Genomic DNA, 23,759 nt, shown 5'->3' with positions numbered 1-23,759 from the left:
ACTCGAACTCGGGTCCCTCCAACTGCGGTCCACTGCACTCGAACTCAGGTCCCTCCAACTGCGATCCACTGCACTCGAACTCAGGCCTTCGGATGCTGACGCAGATGCGGACGCACACTCGAGTCGAACTCCGGTTGGCTTGACTGGCTTGCTTGCTCTGGCTTACTCACTGACTAAATAACTGAAAAAACTGCTCGAGTTCGCTGGCGCTTCTTCTTTTATAGCAAAATCATAGTTGCGAGAAATTTCTACAGGTGTGTAGAGAATTATCTGGATATCTCCACTTCGACGGACTTCTCGAAGAGTCGGGAAGGTCCGTTTCCCATTCACTGCGTTAAGTAGCAGCTGCGCGCGCAGCCTCCCCTCGCGTGTAGACCCCTTTCCCCACTACTCCGCCGCGCGCCAACCCTTCGTGCTCCGCGCGATCTGCTTTCTTGCGGGACGCTGGTCGTGAGTTCGATTCTCACGTCGCTGTCACAATATGTTTAACATACATATACCTTATTTCATGTAATTATTTTACAGTGTAGAAGAGTGGTTAGGGGTGGATGGTTAATAAACCTGCCTGCAGTATTTTAGTGAACAACAAGAATTTAAATTTTTGCACCTAGATACAAATTCCAAAGACAAATCTCGTATCGTGTGTGAGATGTGCGCTAAGTTTTTCAGTGTCACACAGAAGAAATGACAACCAACATGCATTAAGACGCTGAAAATTCGAAATATAGCTTGCTCGTGTAGTTTTTTTTTTTTTTTTTTTTTTTTTTTTTTTTTTTTTTTTTTTTTAAACGAGCAAACTGCCGAAGTTTGCGCTACCGGTCACTCTCTATATACCTTGGCTACCGGTAGTGAAGGGTGTACGAGTAGCCTATTACGCTGTGATACATGGACATAGCTTCCGTACCGTTACATCAACAATAGTAAAGAAGCTATAAACCGAAGTATTCTGCAGCACGTACTGCTAAGCGCTAAGCGTGTATAACGTGTTAGCTCCGTTTTCTCTGGAGGATGTGGAGCACGATGTGCTTGTTATTACACCTAAGACTCCACACCTAAGACTCCTGGAGCTAATAGAGTGGCGTTGTTCTCTCGGTGATGATTGTCATAGTGAAATTACAGCTTTAGTATTGACTCATTTAACAAGAAATCTGAGGTGTTCCCTGCGTTAGTGGGATACTTCCTTCCCAAAAATGACAATAAGTTTCTAAAATAAATGAATTCGCTTCAGTGTCAGGTGGGACTTCTGAACTACAATGCTCATTGTAAGAAAAGGTAATCTAAACTTGCGCTTTGCAAAGTAAGATTGTAGGACTTCGTGCCAACAACACTAACACGAACTTTGAAGGGGGGGGGGGAATGTACTAGGCTATTTAACAAAGGCATCAATTTAAGTTGGATAAGAAAGTACGGCAATTGACATTGGTTATAGCGCACATAATATCTTGCACAATTGGGTAAAACTTGATAACTCCCCACACTAGGGTTACCAGATGCCCTTGAGTGAGAAACAGTACAGACTGGTTCAAAAATCAGGACAAAGGCTGAACACAAAACATTTGAATCGTGAATTACAGAAGCCCTGCATGTTCATTTGAGTAAGTTTTTCAGGAGGCACAAAAAACTGATTACGGCATCTTTAAAATCGTTTAGACCTAGTATTTTGAAGTGACTATTCTTTTTATTAAATCATAATAAGTTCTAGTGTTTGACACAGCATGACTTCAAATTTTGTGGCAAACCAACAGGTGAAAGTGGTATGATGTTTTTCAACATTTAAAAAAAAATAATTGCAACACTTTCTACATTGGACAGACAGACAGATCATTCCAAACTCGATACAAAGAACACATTAAAGCAATAACCAGAGGACACAATACATCTACATATGCCGAACACATAACTAATGCTAACCACACATACAATAATATAAATACAGACATGGAAATCCTACACATACAACCCAAAAACCAAAAAGTCAACACACTAGAACAATATGAAATATACAGACACACTAAAATATACCCTAATCAAATTCTCAACACACAGATCAGTTTCAGAACACACATTATTTGACACAACTCTTCATCACATGAACGCACCCACACAACAGGCAGCGAAGTTGAGATGGCGCCGAGACACAGAAGGCTCTGAGGATGGTGTCAAGTAGCACCAAAACAGCTGTAAGCCGCACATGCTTACATAATTAACACGAGTAAGATCGCCATTTAATCAGTTATTTATATTCAAGTGTTATAAGTAGTGTACGAAAGATTCAACATGGATTTCATACACATTACATTACAATTAATTAGAAAATTGCAAATAAACCAGAAATATTGCTTTAAAATTAGAAAAAAAAAGGCATTTATTATTGAATTAGTAACAAATACCTTAAAAAGGCAAAATAAGCAAAATAAAAATTGGCCCTATCACTTTGATTTACCCCAAATCACCCAGTAAAATAGGCATTTTGCCAAACATCTGGGCTCTACTCATGAGTATTCGGATCACTGCACATTTCGTAATGAGAGTCCTAGACATCATGCCTTAAACAAGGTATGTCAAAGCGCCTGTATTACATGCTCATACTACAAGCAATACAAGTCCAACAAGATTCACTTTTTAGCAATACAAAGTACAGTCATCACTCTTAAGGAAATGTTGTGCAGGTTCTTGAGAGCACACAGTGCAGGCGCCTTGACATCCCTGCCTTAGACAATGACGATCCCTATACAGAGTGATTCAGACCACCCTTAACAGTAATTTATTTCTGAAACTAATGCATTAAAATTTTCGAAAAAAATATTTATTACTAAACCACATGTGAACTTTCACTTGAGCTCAATTTCATCAATCAGCTCTAACAGGAAGTACGGTCAGTGGCGTATCACTTTAAAATTTCAAATGGGAGTATGGGTCAAATAGGGTGCCTTTTCGTACGTTTTCCCCTACTTCCTGTTAGAGCTGATTGATGAAATTAAGCTCAAGTGAAAGTTCAAATGTGGTTTAGTAATAAATATTTTTTTCTCGAAAATGTTAATGCATTAGTTTCCGAAATAAATTACTGTTACGGGTGGTCTGAATCACCCTGTATAGTAACTAATTTATACTCACGTGCTGGCCTTTATTCTGTAGCGTTTACTCTCTTCAGTTGCACTGGTACTTTATTTTAAAATTTTTTCATCAGCAGAAGTTATTCAGTGTTGGCAGAAAATGAGCAACATAATTATGTGACCCACAGCTTTAGGGGCCTACCTCGGAGGAATCCATTCATTATATCATTGCTCTTTAAAATCCATTGGCCTCTACTGGATTTCAGCCTATGAATTCAGGATCTGATTGCTATAGTACGGTAACCACTAGCCTAAAGTAGTGACTGTTTATTAGAATAACATGTTGAAAAAAAATGTGAGTTGTTTTGTATGAGTTTGAGGTTTTTCGTAATACATTAATTTGACTCAGAATTTACAGAATTGGATCCCGAACTGTGGCCTTCTAATGGGAACTACATTGCCACGAAAAAGTGCATCAGGTCTATCAATTGTATCAACAATACACTGAGTTGACCTGCCAGAGGAATATAACCGATTCCACATCCAAGATGAACAACAATAGCAATTTCTTCTACAAATTGCCAGCGATCAATGGGGGGAGATATCCAGACTTTACGAATGGATGATTTGCCACAAACTAGTTAATTATACCACTGTGTCACTAAATATTGTTATCTTCATAATGTGAAAATTTCGCATGGAAATTACCAACTCTAAATTTCATATGCTTGTACTCTACTACATTTTGCTTAAAGTAAAGACATCAACAAAATTTAATGTTTCAAACTTTGGTAACAACTTCTAAATTTCATCTAAATTTTACCAAATTTTGGGGATATTGTTATTTTTTTAATATGGAACAAGATAGGCTGGTACCAGTACTTCCTATTCAAAAAAAAAATTGTGCGAGATCGTGCGTATTTGCTTGGTTTCCGCACAAAACCAATCCGCGGTAAGTCTAAAATTCCACATTCAGTATTCCCAACCTAACACACATAACAATTTCCCTCTTCTTACCGCTTAAGTGATGTTTTGATTTTACTGCTTTAAGCTTTTAACATATTATTTTTAGAGACGTTCAATATAGTAATAATTATAAATTGGAAACTTACCACTGCAATTTCACCTAAATTGCACTGTTAATTATTGTTTTTAAATACAGTATATGCAAAAATTAAGTAAACTCTACAACTCCACTAAAGTTACTGCATTCGTGATGCATATAACATTAAGGAAGAGGTTTGTTTTAAGTTCGCATTTATAGACTGGGGGAAAAAAAAAGACAGACGTATGTCACGGCCTGCTGGAGTATAGTAAACACAGAAAACATTTTAAAGCAACAATGTTGAAGATAGATATTTTTGTTTTCCAAAATTGCCGTCATTGAACAGAAACCAAGATGGAGATTTCATTTCAACTAATTAGAAATTCGTCTTTCAGGTATGTAATAAACGATCTTCGCACAAAATAATGTACGATACACGAGCGGTATGTTTTCTTTCAATTCTCGGAAATTAAAAAAGCTCAACTACGTTTCGCTTTTTCAAACTTTTCCTCGAACATGAAAACTTCAACATACCGCTCTTGTAACGCATATTACTATTATAAGGACCACTCCAATATGTATTTCTTAATTAAAGTTACATTCACGTTGAGTATTCAGAAGTATATGAAATACTTTTAGTGGCTACCAGGTTAGCAGAATGTGTACTTTTTATAGTCTGAAGTGCTTTTGTGAAATTATTTATTTGAATAATACATGTTATTAATATATAGATAAAATTACATAGGTAAATTTATTAACAACATTTATTAAAAATATATGTGCAAAAACATTGTGCTATAGAAATAAGATACTCTTGTGCCTTATGAATATAAATGCTAAAATAATGGAAGAGCTCACTTTCAAAATTTAGCATGTTTTCGACACACATTTTATTTTGAAAATAATGTTATTTAAAAAAAATATTTTTATAACAAGTTATAATTTAACATTTAATAACAATTAAAAAGAAATTAAAATTATCTTAACCTTTCATCTAACTATAAACATTTTGTGGAAAAGAAAAACTGAAGAAATTTTACGTTGTTGAATATTTGCATTTTGAGAAAAGTTCTTCTATTGTATAATTTTAATTGATTTTAACTGCTAATAATTAAATAGTACGCAGCTTTATTCTTAGACAAGTTTTCAATTGAAACGAGAAACTAAGCTGTAGTATTAATTCAGTTACACATTTACTTTATCCTATTAATATCCATAAAATTCTTATTAGTTTTTTTCTGCTCTCTTCCTGATCATTTTGTTCTTACTTCTCTTTCTCCCCTCACTCTCTCCAGTATTAACACCCATCCGCTATGTCCTGAACACTCGTAAGCAATAAATTAACCTACAATCAGACTTAAAAATAGGGAAGTGAAATCACTGTTACGAGTGACATTATTTGCATGCATGAAGCACTTCTCATTTCACGAAAGTCAATTTCATTTGTATGGTACAAAAGCTGGTAACCATGTTATGTGCTGTGTTAGCACCATAAAGTTAAAAAAAAAAAAAAAAACTGTATCGCAGAACTATAAATCTTCTCATCTTCATGTTTGTACTCTCAAACCTACACTTTTTACATCTATATTTTTTTTATATCTCTTAAACATAATCCTATTTTAAGTATGAGGAGTATACAGAGGAATCCAGTTTACAAATTTAACTATGTTACCGGTACCAATTTAGATGTTGACATAAAATAATTCCTGAATACATTCTTATTTCCAAATGCTTAATGCTAATTCACATTTTTTTCATTGTTCACTTTCTGTTCCTAACAAACCAAATTTTTATTTATTTTTATGGGAGAACATTCATGTTACTTTCATAATAAGGTTGTTTTATAATAATATTTATTAAAAAATACTGACATTGAAAATATAATACTAAGAGAGTTATAGGCCTATGTACAATGAAACTTCTTATCACATTACATATATAACATTTTAAAATGATGTCTGTGATAATGGTAATAAACCTTTCTTCTATAAGCTTAAGGTACGCTGATGTATTTGGCATTAAGTCAAAATATATTATATTCTACTTCCATTTTTAATGCCACTAGCCAACTCTTTCATTCAGCACTTAATTTAAGCTTGCTGGTAATTCATCAATAGTGGTTTTTATTCAAATTGTCAGTTTTTCATGTTGATCCAATTGTTTCCTGATTGTCGCTCTGAAAGAGAGCTGCCTTCTGTTTAAAAGCTATTCTCCTTTGTGCTTTTTCTTCTTCCTCTCGTTTGCGTTCCTCCTGTTCTTGACGAATTTCATCTTCAAACTTGCTCGTCTTCTTTAGTTCCTCAATCTGAAATGTGGAATAAATAATAATTAATGTTAGAATTGAAGGTGGTTCATTATTAATCTTTTTTAAGTGTTCTGTTTTTACATTTATAAGTATGGGATGTCTCACTTGCTCTCAACCCCAGATTTTCGCTTATATTAATCACAGTAGGCCCTAATTTAATAAAACTTGCTACGGACATGCCTTGATGCGTGGGAAGTGTGGTGACAATGAGAATTAGCCACAGTCTTTCTAGGCATGCGCATGCGCGAGTTGGCCATTTTATGCTATCCTACAGTTGTTTGCTTGCTTATATGCTACAGTTTTTTGCAAGATTGTGGTCTTGTAGCCTTGTTGTGAAGCACCTGATATAGAGACAGTGTGGTATTCCCAGAATACCCGGATATGGGCTAGTAGAAATCCTTAGACCGTGCACAACACACCGCTTCATGATGTTAAAATTGGTGTACGGTTAGGCTGACCAGATGTCCCCGGTGTTGAGTTGCTGTCCCTGGGGAGCAAATGTCCCCGCTTTTGTCTCCGGAAATTAATTTTTTGATTTTGTTTCAATAACATTTTACACATAAATATTTAAGGATCCTGATGGAACTACTGCGATTCATGCACATTTCTGAATGCTTTTCAGTATCAGACAGAAGAACCAGTGAGCACAGTATGACATATTCTGCACTCTTTGAGAAGAATATTGCATTTTTGTCTTTGGTCATCCTAGCATTCGCGTTGCACGGAAGTGTTAGAACTGCCGCAGTATCCATTTGTAAGTACCAGTAGTTAAAAAAATGAGAAATTTTGTGACAAACCAACAGGTGAAAGTGGTATGATGTTTTTCAACATTAAAAAAAATAAAATAAAATAATTCTATTTGAAAATCTTCTCAAAATAATCATGTGACTTCCAGTCAGTAATTCATCAGTTGAAAGACTATTCTCCACAATGAACTCAATCTGGGCTGATGAAAAGTAAAAAAAGAAAGTTGAAACAGTTAAAGCTTTGTTAGGCCTACAACTCCTACAAGTGAAAAGAAACTTTCATTCCTCATTTGAAGAACTTAGTATGAAGCTGTGTAGGAATGAACAGATCCTTAAAAAGATACATTCTTCAGACAAGTACTTGTAAAATGTGTGTGTTAGGGTTCAGTTTGTACAATATTATGTGAAAGACTTCCATGCATGCGTCAGTACTCAAATTGAATTCTTAGTGACTGTAATTATCTTTATATAGGAGTTATGTGTTTTTATGTATTTAATTCATAATTTTAAGATACTCTACAAATTTAGTGTGTATCTAGAAGATGAAGAAAGTTAGCTTCCCTTATGAAAAGGTTGCCAGATTTGACAAAGTGTATTACATATAATTTGGAAACAGACCTAAAAGGTAAAATGATATGCATTTGAAACAATGAGGGAATCGAATATACAAAATGTCAGAAAAATTTACACCTAAGTAGCGTTTGTGCTCATTTACAGTTAAGAAAGGGGAAAAAAATATCATCAGATAGGTTAGAATGATATGAATGTCATATACTGCGAGAAAAATAATAGTACGGATTTATGTATTGGCATTGATATCTAAACCAATCAACAGCCATCGGTTAAGATAACTTGAAATTTCCATTATCACACCCATACAAATGATTTCTCAATATCTGAACCGATCCTTTGAGGGCACTAATGGCTATTTCCTTCACAATGCTGTGTGTTAGCCCCAGGTTGTTACATTTGTTGGCAAAGAAGGAGGGTATGGTACCTCGTGCTCCCACCATCAGACCTATTACATCAATGTGGGACAGGTTATATTTATCTTTACATGTATTTTCTGTAACATTTCAATGGAGAGTGTCTAGGTAAGCGTTTGTGGTTTTTCTTGAAATTGCCAATGTCCCCTGTTGGACCATAAAAAATCTGGTCAGTCTATGTATGGTGTGCTGTATCAAGACCCACATTATTAACCCCATCTTTCACGAAACGATAGTAGATACTGCAGAGGACATGAGAATCTTCACTGAATTTGTAAACCAGTTGGACGACGAGGAACTTCGTACTGGCTATTTTCAGCAGGATGGCGCCATTAGTCACACTTCCAACATCAGCATGCGAGAAATCAAGTCTTTCTTTGAAGACAGAATCATTTCAAAGGGACTTTGGCCACCAAGATCGCCTGATCTTACCCCACCACCGGACTTCTTCTTATGAGGCATGCTGAAAAGGAGAGTGTATTGCAACAAGCCACGGACTCTTATGCAAATGAAAGACAACATTTGGCAGGAAATTGCTGCTTTGACTCCCAATATGTTGGAGAAAACTTTCCGTAACATGGAGAGGCGTGTGCAGACATGCCTTGATGCTCATGGCGATCACTTCCAACATTTTCTTTGATGTTACCACGCTTCTCACACACGTGGTATGTCCGTAGCAAATTTTATTAAATTACGACCATGACTTTGATTTATATAAGCGAAAATCTGGGACCGAGAGCAAGTGAGACACCCTGTGCATCATTCCATATGTTTTAAAACTAATGCCTTTAGGTTTTTTTCATACAACTATGCCAAATTATAGTTAATAATATTATTTTTCATACATTATATAGACAACAGAATTTATATAGGTCTATTAAACATGTTAAACATGTCGTTCATGAAGAGAAATGCACACTCGTTTCTTTTATCTCATTATTAGATCTATTAGTATACCGGGTACCATATTTATAACATGCATAAAATGTCCAAGAGTCGTATATTTCCGTCTACACACTCATGAAATAATTTGGCTTCTGCTTAATTCATTTCACCAAATTGATATTCTGAAATTTTTTGGGAAAAGGAAATACATGAAGTTTAATATACCATTTCGCACATACCTCTGGGAAAAGTAACATTTTCATTTCATGTATTTCGATATAAGTGAATGAATGTTATTAAAAATCTAAAGCTATGACATTACATAATAATCTACCAATATCCCTTCACTTTAAATTATGTACACCAATTTGAAAATGAGGCACTTACGGTTTTCTGAAATAAATATTACGAGTATAATGACTCACCCAATGTACAAAGTACGGAAATGTGTAGAACATGTTATTAAAAAACTATAATCTATTTAATACATGCCTACGTTTTCGAAAATTTGGTTGAGAGGGAAGGCATTCCAAAAAATTAATTTGTGTTAAGTTTACTCTGCTACATTGTGTTCTGTAGATCTTAATCGTTCAGTTCAACTCTAATTTTGAAGTCATAATTTTCCAGCCCATTTTGCGGGGTATTATTTATAACATATCTATCCTACTATGACTCTGATGACAAGTCAAAATAATTTCTTGATTTATAATCTTTGCATTGTTGTTGTATCTCTGTATGGAGTGTGTCAGCGCTGCTAGTAACATACCGGTATTCTATGATTTCGCATTTGTGCCTTTTAAAATGAGTTTCATAGATATTTTTGCCTCGATTTTTTTTTCCCTGAATGAACCGTTTCTGGAAAAATATCTCCGTGTTTGATACCTGTCTGTCAGTGTTATGGTGATTCCTTATGGTAAAATAATACGTGCTATATAATTGTGTGTTAGCTAGTCCTTCTATTTTCTTATTGTTCCATTCGTATGCTACATATCTGCAGTGCTTGGGAAAAGTGACATAAGTCAGTTTTCACAAACCTTTTTTGATAATTTATTGATAACTTACACAGGTTTATGTCGATTTGATTTTTTTTCTGTATGGATTATTGTAATGGGAGGAATACCTATGTATTTTTTTCCAAGCGAACAGATGTTCCGTAAGTTGTCAATAAATTATCAAAAAAAGGTTTGTGGAAACTGACTTGTGTCACTTTTCCCGAGCACTACAGATATTATATACGTTATGTCTGTTATTGCTGTAACTAAATCCTATAGGTATTGAAACAAAAGTAGCAACCTGATCTGAACCTACCTCGCGTGAAGACAGAAAACTGCTGCTGTAATTACTCAAATAAGCTGAAGAACGTAAAAGGGGTGGTTATCGCAGTCGTGATTCAGGGGTGTGCAATTAAAATCTGCCGGGATCGAACCCGCAACTTCGACCATATGAGGCCAGTGCTATACCAACTACGCTACTGGGGCCGACTAAAATCTGCTTCTGTTATAATGTTGGGAAGTGTAGGCTATTATTCTCTATTTTTGACTGGAAATACTTTTTTCGGTTATGGAAAGCTGCTACTAAAAAGCACGAATCCTTGGCACATTATTATTATTATTATTATTATTATTATTATTATTATTATTATTATTATTATTACCTCTGATTGAGGTTCTGGCTGATATGTAGGGCCTACACCTATTATCAGGCAGTAAATCTCACTTGACGATAAGTTTCAGAGGAAGAACAAATTGTCTGTATGGATCTGAAGTTTGATTAGTGTAATATGTATCCAGTCAGCGATGTATGCAATGGAGGGGGGAAAGACCACCCTACCCTATTATCTCTCTATTATCGCCTCATGAGTGATGCCTTATTGATGTCATTTGTGAGATTCAAACCTGTCTTCGGACAGTTGACTAAACAACAACAACATCACCATCATCATCGTCATCATCAACAACATTATCATTACCATTATTATTACCACCAGTATTGTCATATGGGGCCATACAACGTAATTGGGTGAAGACAAGAAGAAAATTATATTATTATGCAATGAAATATATGAAAAGGCGAATGGCCTGAAAATTTCACGGACACAGTGTTCCTGCTATACCGAAGAATAGGAATAATAATAATGATAATGATAATAATAATAATAATAATAATAATAATAATAATAATTAATAATAATTAATAATAATAATAATAATAATTAATAATAATAATAATAATAATTAATAATAATAATAATTATTATTATTATTATTATTATTATTATTATTATTATTATTATTATTATTATTATTATTATTATTATTATTATTATTATTTATACTGGCAGTGTTAAGGCCATAGGGCCTTCTCTTACACTCTACCAGGTCACAAAGTATACAAGTTGTTAAAATTTAACAAAAAGTTAAAGAACAGAACACTAACATATTACAAAAATAATAATAATAATAATAATAATAATAATAATAATAATAATAATAATAATAATAATAATAGCATAATAAAATCAACACCAAACAACATGAAAATAATACCATAATAGAAAAAAAAGAAAGTAAAATACATTGGAATATAGTGAAAGCAACTTATTTAGTATAAATGGTTAATATGGAAAAACGTAAGGAAGAATATATCAAAATGGAATGTAATAAAATAATAATAAAAAAGAAAAGAAATGCGAAAATTAAATAATATTCACGATAAAAAGGCTATGATAATATATGCATCGGCTGATAAAGAGAACAAAAAGGGGAAAGGAAGGAAAAAGAAATATATAGCCTATATTTTTACAAAACTATGGCAGAGAAAAGGGCTTATAACTGAAAGGAATCTAATTCAAAAAGTGCAATTTTAATTTATTTTTGAAACTAGACAATGTCCGACAGTCTCTGACATGTTGTGGTAGAGAGTTCCAGAGATGAGCTGCAGAGATTGTGAAAGATGAAGAGTAGAAGGATGTTCTGTGTTTAGGAATGGAGAGTGTGATAAAGTGTTGTGAGCGAGTGCCATTTGACAGAAAATTATGAATGAATGAATGAATGAATGAATGAATGAATGAATGAATGAATGAATTAATGAAGCTTCTGCGGACTTCTGGAGAAAGAACTAAGAAGAGACTGGTGAAGTGCATCGTGTGGAGTGTGACATTGAGGAAGAAATCTGGACATACGACGAAGTGAAGAAAAACAACTAGAAACATTTGAAATGTGGATATGAAGAACAATGAAGTGTGTGAAATGGACAGAATAAGAAATGAAGCTGTGCTAGAAGGCGTGGATGAAGAAAGAATAACGCTTAAAATGATCAGGAAGAGAAAAGAAATTGGCTAGGTTACTGGTTAAGAAGAAACTGCCTACTGAACGATGCACTGAAGAAATGGTGAAAGGGAGAAAAAGTTCGGAGCAGATGAAGATATTAGATGATAGACAACATTAAGTATGGATAATATGCTGAGAATAACAGGAAGACGGAGAATAGGGAAGATTGGAGAATACAAGGTTTGCATTGAAAGACCTATTCTTGGGCAGAATACTATGAATGAATGAATGAGACAAGTGATACAATGAATGAATGTTATATAAAAGTTTACCTTTGCTTCAAAGAAGTTTTTGGCTCCCCCAACACCTACTTCCTCAACACTTATCTCTGTTAGCATCGCCAATTTGCTGAGTCCACTTTCTTCGGCCAATTCTCCAGCTTTAGCCTTGCGGTAGATAAGCAGAAACTGAAACAATAAAGTGTGTATGGTTATGCAACTTTAATTATCGTATTACCCCGAAAATAAGCCGCACTCGAATATAATCCGCATCCTACAAATTCGAGTGAGAGGGAGGGGGAAAAGAAAAAGGCAAATAGATAGAAAATGAAGATAAATATCAAAGGTCCTTCAATAACTGTCCATATTTTAAACCTAATGCATAATACAAAAGATTACATTAGGTTACACACATAAAACACCTATGCGACTAGCGCTTTCGCTATTAAGATAGCATCTTCAGGTCTGGTTTGCATATTATTAAGCTTTTCACATAAAGACATAGATGGAAATGTAACATAATGAAATGTAATAAAGTACACGACGTGAGGAAAATACAATATTAAAATAACAGTACAAAAAGGCAAAGTAAAATGACTTGAACAACAAGCAATGGTTGTAATAATTCAAACATCTATAAAGTCTAGAAATTAAGATAGTAAAAGACATGCCTTGAGATAAAAGTCTGCAAAACATATATGTAGCTGTCCACACCTGTGGAGTAACGGTCAGCGCGTCTGGCCGTGAAACCAGGTGGCCCGGGTTCGATTCCCGGTCGGGGCAAGTTACCTGGTTGAGGTTTTTCTGGGGTTTTCCCTCAACCCAAGATGAGCAAATGCTGGGTAACTTACGGTGCTGGACCCCGGACTCATTTCACCGGCATTATCACTTTCATCTCATTCAGACGCTAAATAACCTAAGCTGTTGATAAAGCGTCGTAAAATAACCTACTAAAATAAAAAAATTAAAAAAAAAAATATATATATATATATATGCAGCTTATAAAATGTAACAAAAACAGTTAAAAGAGTAAAAAATTTAAAATATTATTTGCACATATGTTTTGCAGACTTTTATCTCAAGGCATGTCTTTTACTATCTTAATTTCTAGACTTTATAGAGGTTTGAATTATTACAACCATTGCTTGTTGTTCAAGTCATTTTACTTTGCCCTTTTGTACTGTTGTTTTAATATTGTATTTTCCTCACGTCGTGTACTTTATTACATTTCATTATGTTACATTTCCATCTATGTCTTTATGTGAAAAGCTTAATAATATGCAAACCAGACCTGAAGATGCTATCTTAATAGCGAAAGCGCTAGTCGCATAGGTGTTTTATGTGTGTAATCTAATGTAATCTTTTGTATTATGCATTAGGTTTAAAATATAGACAATTATTGAAGGATCTTTGATATTTATCTTCATTTACTTGTTAACTTGTCGGACCAACATCCCTTTCAAATAGATAAAAGGCAAAAAAGTTAATCGCAGCAATTTTATTTCATATACCTATGTAACATTTGGGTAACAACACGCCTACCACAGGATTTTCCTTCATCAGATTTATTTCCTTGTTAGGCACGGTATCAATAGTTAACTTAAGCATTAACAAGTAAACTTATTTAACATATAGTATATCGGTATACCAGCACAGTGTTATGTGCCTAACACATTTTCATTGCCCTATTCACTATCATCACTGACTTCACTATTCACTTCATCATTTTTAAAAAGCATACGATATGCTGAAATGTTATAAAAACCAGGGTCGCGAATATAAGCCACATCTTAACTTTTCACAGTTAAAATTTTGATAAAAGTGCGGCTTATTTTCGGGCCAATACGGTATTAACGATTACTATTTTGCAGGGTCCACAATACAATACTGCGCTTGAGCATCATTTGAAACAGTTTTAATCATTACAAGTTATTATCGCGGTTTGGTAATCTATTCCTGTAACAATTTTCTATATTAATTTTATCGAGATAATTTTGGTTCATACTTGTAGATTGATGCAAACACTGACAAATGCAAATTTATTGCAATTTGGAAAGTTATCCATATATTTTGTCAAGAAAGTGATACCGTTAAAATTGCTTTAGTTTTTCTGGGTCTTGAATGTTACAAATTTTAAATTGCACAGAACGGGTTTTACTCTAGCAGAACGTGCTAGAAGAAAAAAAGAAAGCTGAAAATTACAGGCAAAAACAACGCGAAAGGCAAAAGAAACGAAAAAAATGAGCTCTTCTGAATTGAGGTGACATCGTAAAAAAATAAAATATTACGTGAAAAACATCGTGAACTGAAAAAGAGAAGTGCGGAACAGAATGAAGCTGTAAAATCTTCAAGTACTGAAATAACTGGGGTGACACAACATTGCATATAAGTACAAACACTTGGAAAAGCAGTGAAACATGTTTCAAAAGTGTTGTCTTCGGGTCCTCGGAAAAAATAAGAAGTTGTTTCGATGTTAACCGAACGGTTGGGAGTGCACACATCCTTCATGAATACGAAACCCAGTGAAAAACGGATCACACTTCCTACAGAAAAAGTTAAAGAATTCCTCCAATGAGATGATATAAACTGGTAGTCACCTCGCGCTAAAGACTTACAAAAAAAAAAAATCAGAAAAGATTCATGTCCATCATTATACTGGAGGCATATTATGAAATCTTTAAGGCAGAGCACCTATATGGAGTGGCGGCTCGTGAACTTGTGGATTGGGAGAGCTGCAGTAGATTTCGGTACATACAAATTTCACTTCTTGATACCATTACTAATAAGTATAGGGCAAAAATAAACGCACTACATATCGAAAAACCAAAACTTCCTGACTTAAGACGTCACACCACAGCAACACTCAGTCAACAATTTTCTAAAACTGGAAAAGAAGTCTCTTTCGTATTTTACGTGCTAAATCAAAAGGATTCTACTCGTGCAATCATTTTGAGTTAAGGCAAATATTAGGTGGGATATGAGGATAGAGAATGGATTAATCTTGCTCAGGATAGGGACCAATGGCGGGCTTATGTGAGGGCGGCAATGAACCTCCGGGTTCCTTAAAAAGCCAGTAAGTAAGTATTAGGTTCTGCTGGAGGCTGGATATATACGTAATAATATTAATTTTGTTATATTAACTCGATAAGATTCTACAACAATAAGTATGTGAAAAGAAAATAAAAATTTTGTCATTAAGTTTCATGGGAATAGAGAATCTATTTGACGCAGCATTACAATAGCGGTGTGGGAGGAGAGGAAAGATCCCTTGTGGTCTGGCTCTGCAAGCCACTGCAGCGAGATATGGGTTTTAAACAGCGGCAGTTTCCCTCTGCTTCCCTTCACCTCTCTACCCCCTGACCAAGCAAGACACACTCTCTATGAGCTGACCACCCTGCAGATCTCAGGACGACTTTGAATGCAGTGTTAATTCCAATACAGTCGACGCGCAAAAAGATTATGCATAAGATAATAGTACATATTCCCGGCCAGTTGAAATATAAAGCAAAATACCAATAAAAGCTGTAACAATTCTTCTACAAATTAAAATAAATATTATTTTTATTTTCCTGTCAAAGCAGGGAGTGCTGCAGCTCCGCAGCTCTTATGGACGAGCCGCCCCTGGTTGTTTTGCTGATATCGATGCGCAAGTTACTTGCCAAGTAGGAAACGCTACAAGTAGGATCGAACACTCTGCCGACTGGTTTCAGTGAGGGAGCTGGGAGTAAGTGAGGGGGTGTTGTATGGTTGTCATACATAGTGAAATCGCTACAAAGTACTGTATGACTGATAGGGCCAGGCGTGGAAGTTCGCGCTGGAGGGCGACCACTACTCGCACCCTCGTCTCTTTTTACGCATCCCTCCTCTCTCTCTCTCTCTCTCTCTCTCTCTCTCTCTCTCTCTCTCTCTCTCTCTCTCTCTCTCCCCCTCCCTCCTATAGCTACATACATACATACATACATACATACATACATACATACATACATACATACATACATACATACATAAAGTATTCTGTCCATGGGAAGGTCTTTCACTACACATCCAGAATTTTCCATTCTTTCCTATTTTCTCCCTCCCTATAGCTATACCTGTTTATTTGAAAGATGGGACATGACATAAGCGCTACGATCGGAAAAAAACAACTGAATGTCACATAGTGTAGTAGGCCTGTTGCCATGGTAACAACGGTTGAGTTGCCAAAGTTACAGTTCCCACGTGGTGAGTATTCAGTAGCTCTCTTGGCGTCATTTATTGTGCACACAATGTTAGCATTGATACATTTTGTCTTTTATTTTTTGTCGATTTTTGTATCGTTTTTTACCTTCGCGTAAATTGTCAACGAATGTTTTAACGTCAGTCATCAATCCCATCAGCTGACAGCGTGGTAGTCCATATTGGCAACATAGGGCTGTAGTTCCAAACTCAGCCGCTTAACTATCATGTCCCATCTTTAAAAGAAACAGGTTATAGGAATGTGATTTTGCGGGGATTATTTTAGCTACATTTCAGTGCTTATTTTATCATGATTTCGATTAATATTTCTTGGAAATATTAAAGTTTGTGCTCATATTTCATGTTGGTATTTTTAAATGTTACAAATTTCCTGGTACTTTCAATATTATGAATATTAAGTTACGTAAACCAATTTCTTTCTTGAGAAGTACGCTATCCTATTACTTAACATCAGTTCCACATATTTATGAGAAGTATTCATTAGTATTCTGTTCAGTTCACAAACTGGAGCGAGTTCAATGTGATCCCGAACAGCAAATCTTACATTGGTTTACAGCACTTAACTATCCTGCTCTTGAATATAAAGGCTGAGCATAGTTTTAGCATTTGAACATGAGAAACGAACTTGTCGATCAAATAAAATATCCTTAGACTATATGTCGAGAATCCTCTCTCACTATCAATGTTTGAGATAGAAAACCACAGCACTCGAAGATATGTTGAAGCGAAACTGATGTGATCCTCGTCTAATTCAAAGAGCCTGTAAATTAGAACCAGTACGATATACAAACTATTCGATCTCTGCAAAGAATAATTTTTCCGAATTATTTGAACCCCCAAGAAAGTTGGTGGTGAGCCGCCAATGCGAAAAGTTTATTATGAAAATGTCTACAAATGTAATTACGTCACGCTTGAAATTGGCCCCAAATATAAGGCGAAAGTCAGATAATCCTCTTCACTCAAAGTCTCTAAAATATCATACACGTCACCAATTCCATCGATGCTAGATAATCACGCCGTTAAATCTGTGGTGTTTGGGTAAAGGGAGATAAGTCATAAAAATGAGTTCGGAGATAAATGAAAATTAAACTTGGAACCCTTATTACAAATAATTTTCTACACAAATAAAACATATCACTGTTAGTATTCTTTGATTCTTGCACACCCACTTGTATAATTTAACTTGTGTTCATCTGGGGAACAAAATTCCACCTGGACAAAAAAATGACTTCTACTCCTTTACCCGAACACCACAGAAATGAACCATTAAAATGAAACAATCGTTATCAAGAATAAAATAGTATTAATTTGGCTATCTTTGAGTAGGTGTCAGTATTTCTTCTTATTCAGTTTAAATGTTCATTAATGTTTTGCTGAACCTGGATATGTTTTACGTGAATCATTATGACATTATGAGACTAAGAGCAAGGCGGAAAATAGGGAACATTGGAGAATGCTAGGTTTGTAGTGAAGACCCGCCTTTGTGCAAAGCTATCAAGTAAATTTCTGAAACTGAATCATACATACCGAATTTGGACAACATTCTCCCAGTAGATTAGGAGAAATCTCTGTACAGACAATATGAATAATGCAGTTTTCTGTACCGGTATCCGGGATGCTAAAACTTGTATTTGATTAATATTTTTAAATATATAATTATTTTGAATTGAAGGGCTTAGGGCAACATAATGACAAGCCACACTCAAATTTTACAGGAAAACAGCCCTTAAGTCTTAAATCTTTAAGAGTTGTTTTCCTGTAAAATTTGAGCGTGGCTTGTCACTTTGTTGTCCCAAGCCCTTCAATTGTAACAATACTTTCGCTCTGTGCTTCGTATGAAAAAAATAAAAATATTTCAGCAGACTGAGAATGAAATTTCTGAAGCAGGAATGGAAAGAACGCGTATTTAAACAAATTATTTCTAAATTAGTTTTTGTAACACTTTGATAATAAAGTTATATGACTACTCTTAAGTCCACTGACCCATAAGATGGCTTGAAAAATGTTAATATACTTCCTGTTTTTCAATTTAAACATCAAAATTCAGTAGTGATATACTGTAGGTCTACCTCTCTGAAACTGATCTTATTGTCTCCATCTTCGTCCACCTCTTTGATCATGGCTTTCAGTCCGAGGTGAGTCTGGGGTGCCTCCAACTTCTCCATCATTCTCTTGAGCTCTCCCAAATCCAGATACCCATCATGGCCTTCATCATATCTGCAACAGGAAGATCAGCGTTGTTAAAAATCACACCGACTGATTTTTCGAAAGTGTAAATGTAAGAGATTGGAAAATAAATACTGGCGTATTAATCTAATACTAATATGTATTCCAATGTGTTTATTTTTATTTTTACTGTGTACATTTTTTATTGAATTATCGACTTCTGTTTTTGTGTGATTCGTATTTGATTCTAATAATATTAATATGCAAGTTATTCCACTAGGTTTATTTTTATTTTATGAGGTAAATTTTTATGTAACTACCTATTTTGATCTCATTATGTACCTAAATCGTATCAGTATGTAATTACTTAAATCCGATCCAGCTGTATGTTCAACTATGTAAGCAAGTTTTAATCCTGGTTGAGTGTTAAGAGAAGGCCTTACGGCCTTACTCTGCCAGGTTAAATAAAGCCATTATTATTATAATATTATTATTATTATTATTATTATTATTATTATTATTATTATTATTATTATTAAATCGTCACTCCATGGATTCAGAAAACCTCATTTTGTGCAGAGCATAGAACTGGAGTGTAGTAATCTGTATCCGAAAGTTTTACCTTCTTATCGAATTTCAGTTCGTGCACTAAGAAGAGAAGTCTTATTTAGTCAAATGACCTTAGTATCAATTTTAGGTACACATGCGTTCAGGTGTAACTGTAGTTTTTTTTTTTTTTTACAGAAATACAGGAACAGAAAAATTCCAAATCAGTCGATCCTACTTAAAGATTTCTTAAAAATTACGAGGGTCATTTTATAAATACACACGTTGGTAGAGCTGTGAAGTGGATGACGCAACACTAATGAAAATTACGTCAGTTGTATAGCATACTCTTTGTATAGGTAACGAGAATTAGAAATGGAGCCTACACAGGTCTCGGACACTGTGTCGATTGAAGATCAAAGATCGTAAATTAAGATCGAATCTTCACGTGGCAAAAACTCATTTCACTGTGATTTCAACTCCGGCTCAAATGTCTAGTCCACGTTTCATCAATAGCGAGAATTACAAAAAAAATGGTTAACCTTCAATGTAGAGTCTTTGTTTCCGCAAGTTTGCAATGTTCAGGCGTTCGTGCTTCTGTTCAGCAGTCAAACAGTGAAAGACCATTCGTGCATAAATTTGTCTCTTCTTCAAATAATTTGTCAAAATACTGAATTCTAAAGTTGATAGTCCTCGTAGCTTCTGAAACTTCTTCACACGTCTCTCGACGATCTTCAAGAGCATCCGCCACAAGTTTCACACTTTGTTCATCCGTTGATGTTTTCGGCCTTCCTGATCTATGCTGACACGACCATCATGAAAACGAGTAGCCTAACGAGTAACACTACTGCGATTCACTGTAATTCACTACAAACTGCACTCAAAGCACTGTGCATTTCTGAGGAGTTTTTGCCATGTAAAGATTCGATCTTTAATCTTCAATTGTCACAATACCCAAGACACGTGTAGGCTCTATTTCTAGCTCTCGTTGCCTAAACATAGAGTATGCTATGAACGAAACGAACACACATGCTTGTTCCAGAAGCCTTCAGCTACAACAGACGTAATTTGCATTGGTATTGCTTCATTCACTTCACAGTTCTACCAACGTGTGCATTATTTATGAAATGACCCTCGCACCTTGAACCGATATACAGCATGGTTAAATTTCATAACAGCTGTCTTTATTTTAATTGCTCTTTTCGGAATTCATTCATAGATGTAAGATGATGTTAAAGTGCATCTACATTTTTCAATTAATAAAATATTTGTAGCTGAAATGTGTTTTCAGTTTTTGTTGTGGACGTTGCATAAATTCAGTTCAATTAATCATTGATTCCGTTCTGGAGCTCTACTTCTGTGCTCCCTACGCTCCTTCATGGCGTGTGATGGAGATCCTTTTACCTTTAAGTTATATTTATTGATTGTTTGATAAATGCTAAGAGATGAAACAAAAGAAATCTTACTCGCGTCTATTAAAGATTAAGTGATATATTTTTTATGAAGTATTGTAGAAGATTATGAGGCAAGATTGGCCGAATTTACAATGCCAAAATTTATAAAAATACTTTCGTTTTAACACCGTCACACATAGGCTAAATAACATTCCTGAAGACACAAAATAAATTTTATCCGAGGTAGGCCAACATAGCGTACAATTTAAAATTTGTAACATTCAGGTCTCAGAAAAATGTAAGTAATTTTAACAGTATCACAATTTTTTTGGACAAAATATTTGAGTAACTTTCGAAATTGCAAGAAATTTGCATCCTACGTTTTGTCAATATTTGCATCAACCTACAGGTGTGAATCAAAATAATTCCGATATAATTAATGTAGAACATTGTTCCAGAAATATATTATCAACTAGCTGCCTTCAAGATGCTTTGAATAATATACAGCCACGTACAGCCCTCCACCAAATTTTCTGTAAAAATCGTTCTAATTTATGCAATTCAGATGTTTTTTAGTCAACTGAAATATAAAATAGAGTAAAAATATTTTCCGACAAAATTATTGAAAAATAAAACTGCTATTTTTATATTATATTAGACATCATACAAATTGTTCAACACTTCAACTAATCCTAAATAAAAATACATCTTTTTCTTAAGTGTTTGAAATTATTTACGTTTTCTGGCCCGCGTCTGAAGTCTAAAAATTTCTCAAGATATTTCAAGAAAAATAATTGTAAGTCACTGTATTAAAATTATATAAGTTTTTTTAGTTGGTTATTTAACACTGCTCCATCAACTACTGTAGGTCTGGTTATTTGTGGTAGCGAGATTTCAGCATTAATGGAATTGGTGATGGCGTGATGGTATTTGGTGAAAAGGGACCGAGGATTAGCCATGATTATTTGACACTCCATTTACAGTTGGAGAAAACCTCTAAATAAGCCCAGTAAGGTAATCGTCCCAAGTGGAAATCAAACTCACGCCCAAGCACAGTTCCGAATTAGCAGGCAAATGCGCTACCGCTTGAGCTATGCCGGTGGCTGATGAGATGAAGACGATGATGATGATGATGATGATGATATGATGATGATGATGATGATGATGATGATGACGACGACGACGACTATAAATGTTAGTTGTTCTGTCTGATCATCATACATTGACACGAATTATACTCAATTCGTTGACATTAAACATGTATCCACGAAGCAACCCTCCCTACCACCAAAAGGAAGTGGCCAATTCAGATCACAGCACTGCCAGATACCACCACAGTAAATCACAATCTTTTATGGTGCTCTGCCAGCACCATTCCTTGTGCGGCTTGAGTAATGTTTTATGTACATCAAACATTTCTGTTAGTCTCCTCATATTTTCGTTATATTTTGTAATATTGAAAACAATACTGTATTTCTTGTGACGCCATGGAAGCTGAGATACAGACATAATGGGGAAACGGTGAAATTAAAGTTAAAAATCTAGACAAAATTATAGTTTATTTAACGACGCTCGCATCTGCCGAGGTTATGTCAGCGTCGCCGGTGTGCCCGAATTTTCTCCCGTAGGAGTTCTTTTACATGCCACTAAATCTACTGACATGAGCCGACCTGGGCCGGGATCGAACCTGCAACCTCGGGCACAGAATTCCAGCACTATCGAGTGCGCCACCCAGGTCGACTTAAAGTCTAAATACTCTAAGATGATCTACCACAGATATCACAGATTTACAATTGCAGAACATAGATGGCTTGAATGATCATTCGACTGAACTTACTGAAGGTGGCAACAAGATTATAATGGACAACTAGCGAGTTGTTACAACAAAATGGGAGTATCTGGAGGGGGGGTGGGATTTTCCAACGTCTCCTTCACGAGTCAGAAACTCCACCAGAACATGTCGGGATTTGAAACCAGATCTCTGACGTGTAAGTCGAATACAGTAAATAACGACCGTCAATAATAAAAACAAAAAATTGGATGAAGAATCTGTAAGTGGTGAATCTTTTACACCACGTTATTTATTGAAGCTGATACATTTTTAGTAATTACACTACCTTGATCCAACCATCCATGTGGACTTTCGATTACGGTATTAAACTTATTATCATTGACTTCTTTGCAGCTAAACTTATTCCATCACCACCATCTGGTTCTTCAGCTGCAAACTTGAAATTATTGCATCATTATTAGAGTCTAAATACAGTATATGCAATTCTATAAGCCTACAGTAAAACCTGTCTGAAAAACCACCCCTATTGAGAGACCACTCCTCCTAAAGACCGATTTTTAAAGAACCGAATTAAGCATCCATAAAAACCAAGTAAATCACACCCCTTTTAAGAGACCACCTCTCTCCCCGACCATCGACCAGTGATTAAATAGCCATTTTATTAATTTCCCCCCTTTTAAAAGACCATACTGTGTTTTTAAAATTTACAATTTAGTATTTTATTACATTACTGTAGCGTAAATAAATTCCAAGAAATTCGTTAGAGTACTAGAAGTTAAAATGATGTTTGGCAAATTTGTTAAGTGGTATCGTATTCACGCTGAATGTCCATCTCTGTCCTTAATCCCTTAAGGAATGTTCTTCGGTATTGCTAGGAAAAAGATACAATGACCGTTTGCTAACGGCTTCCGACGTATGACACATTATTTGCACAGCTGTTTAACAGTTTCTTGAAAGGTAAGATTTCTCATGCCGTATGACGGTTTTACTTTTCGTTTTGTACAGACAAATCAAATCGTTACTTGTTAATTACAGTACAATAATTTATTTCTTCTTCC

The 23,759-nt window shown here is 35.0% G+C and overlaps 1 protein-coding gene across 1 annotated transcript in view; it reads right to left on the bottom strand.

Annotated features, from left to right (window-relative positions):
* Window positions 1-6,066: 6,066 nt before the first annotated feature.
* Window positions 6,067-23,759, bottom strand: part of Swip-1 (EF-hand domain-containing protein D2 homolog Swip-1) — a 138,082-nt gene continuing 120,389 nt past the window's right edge. Inside the window, exons 2-4 of the mRNA XM_069840597.1 lie at window positions 18,873-19,020; window positions 12,622-12,756; window positions 6,067-6,403 (exon numbers count right to left, since the gene is read on the bottom strand). Of these exons, the coding sequence (XP_069696698.1) occupies window positions 6,242-6,403; window positions 12,622-12,756; window positions 18,873-19,020 (445 nt within the window). The 3' untranslated portion in view covers window positions 6,067-6,241. The remainder of the gene's footprint in view (window positions 6,404-12,621; window positions 12,757-18,872; window positions 19,021-23,759) is intronic.

This window comes from Periplaneta americana, chromosome 11 (assembly GCF_040183065.1).
Source record: "Periplaneta americana isolate PAMFEO1 chromosome 11, P.americana_PAMFEO1_priV1, whole genome shotgun sequence".
NCBI classification, from domain to species: domain Eukaryota; kingdom Metazoa; phylum Arthropoda; class Insecta; order Blattodea; family Blattidae; genus Periplaneta; species Periplaneta americana.
Note: the sequence above shows the minus strand (reverse complement) of the source record. Positions and strands in the feature narration are given on the sequence as shown.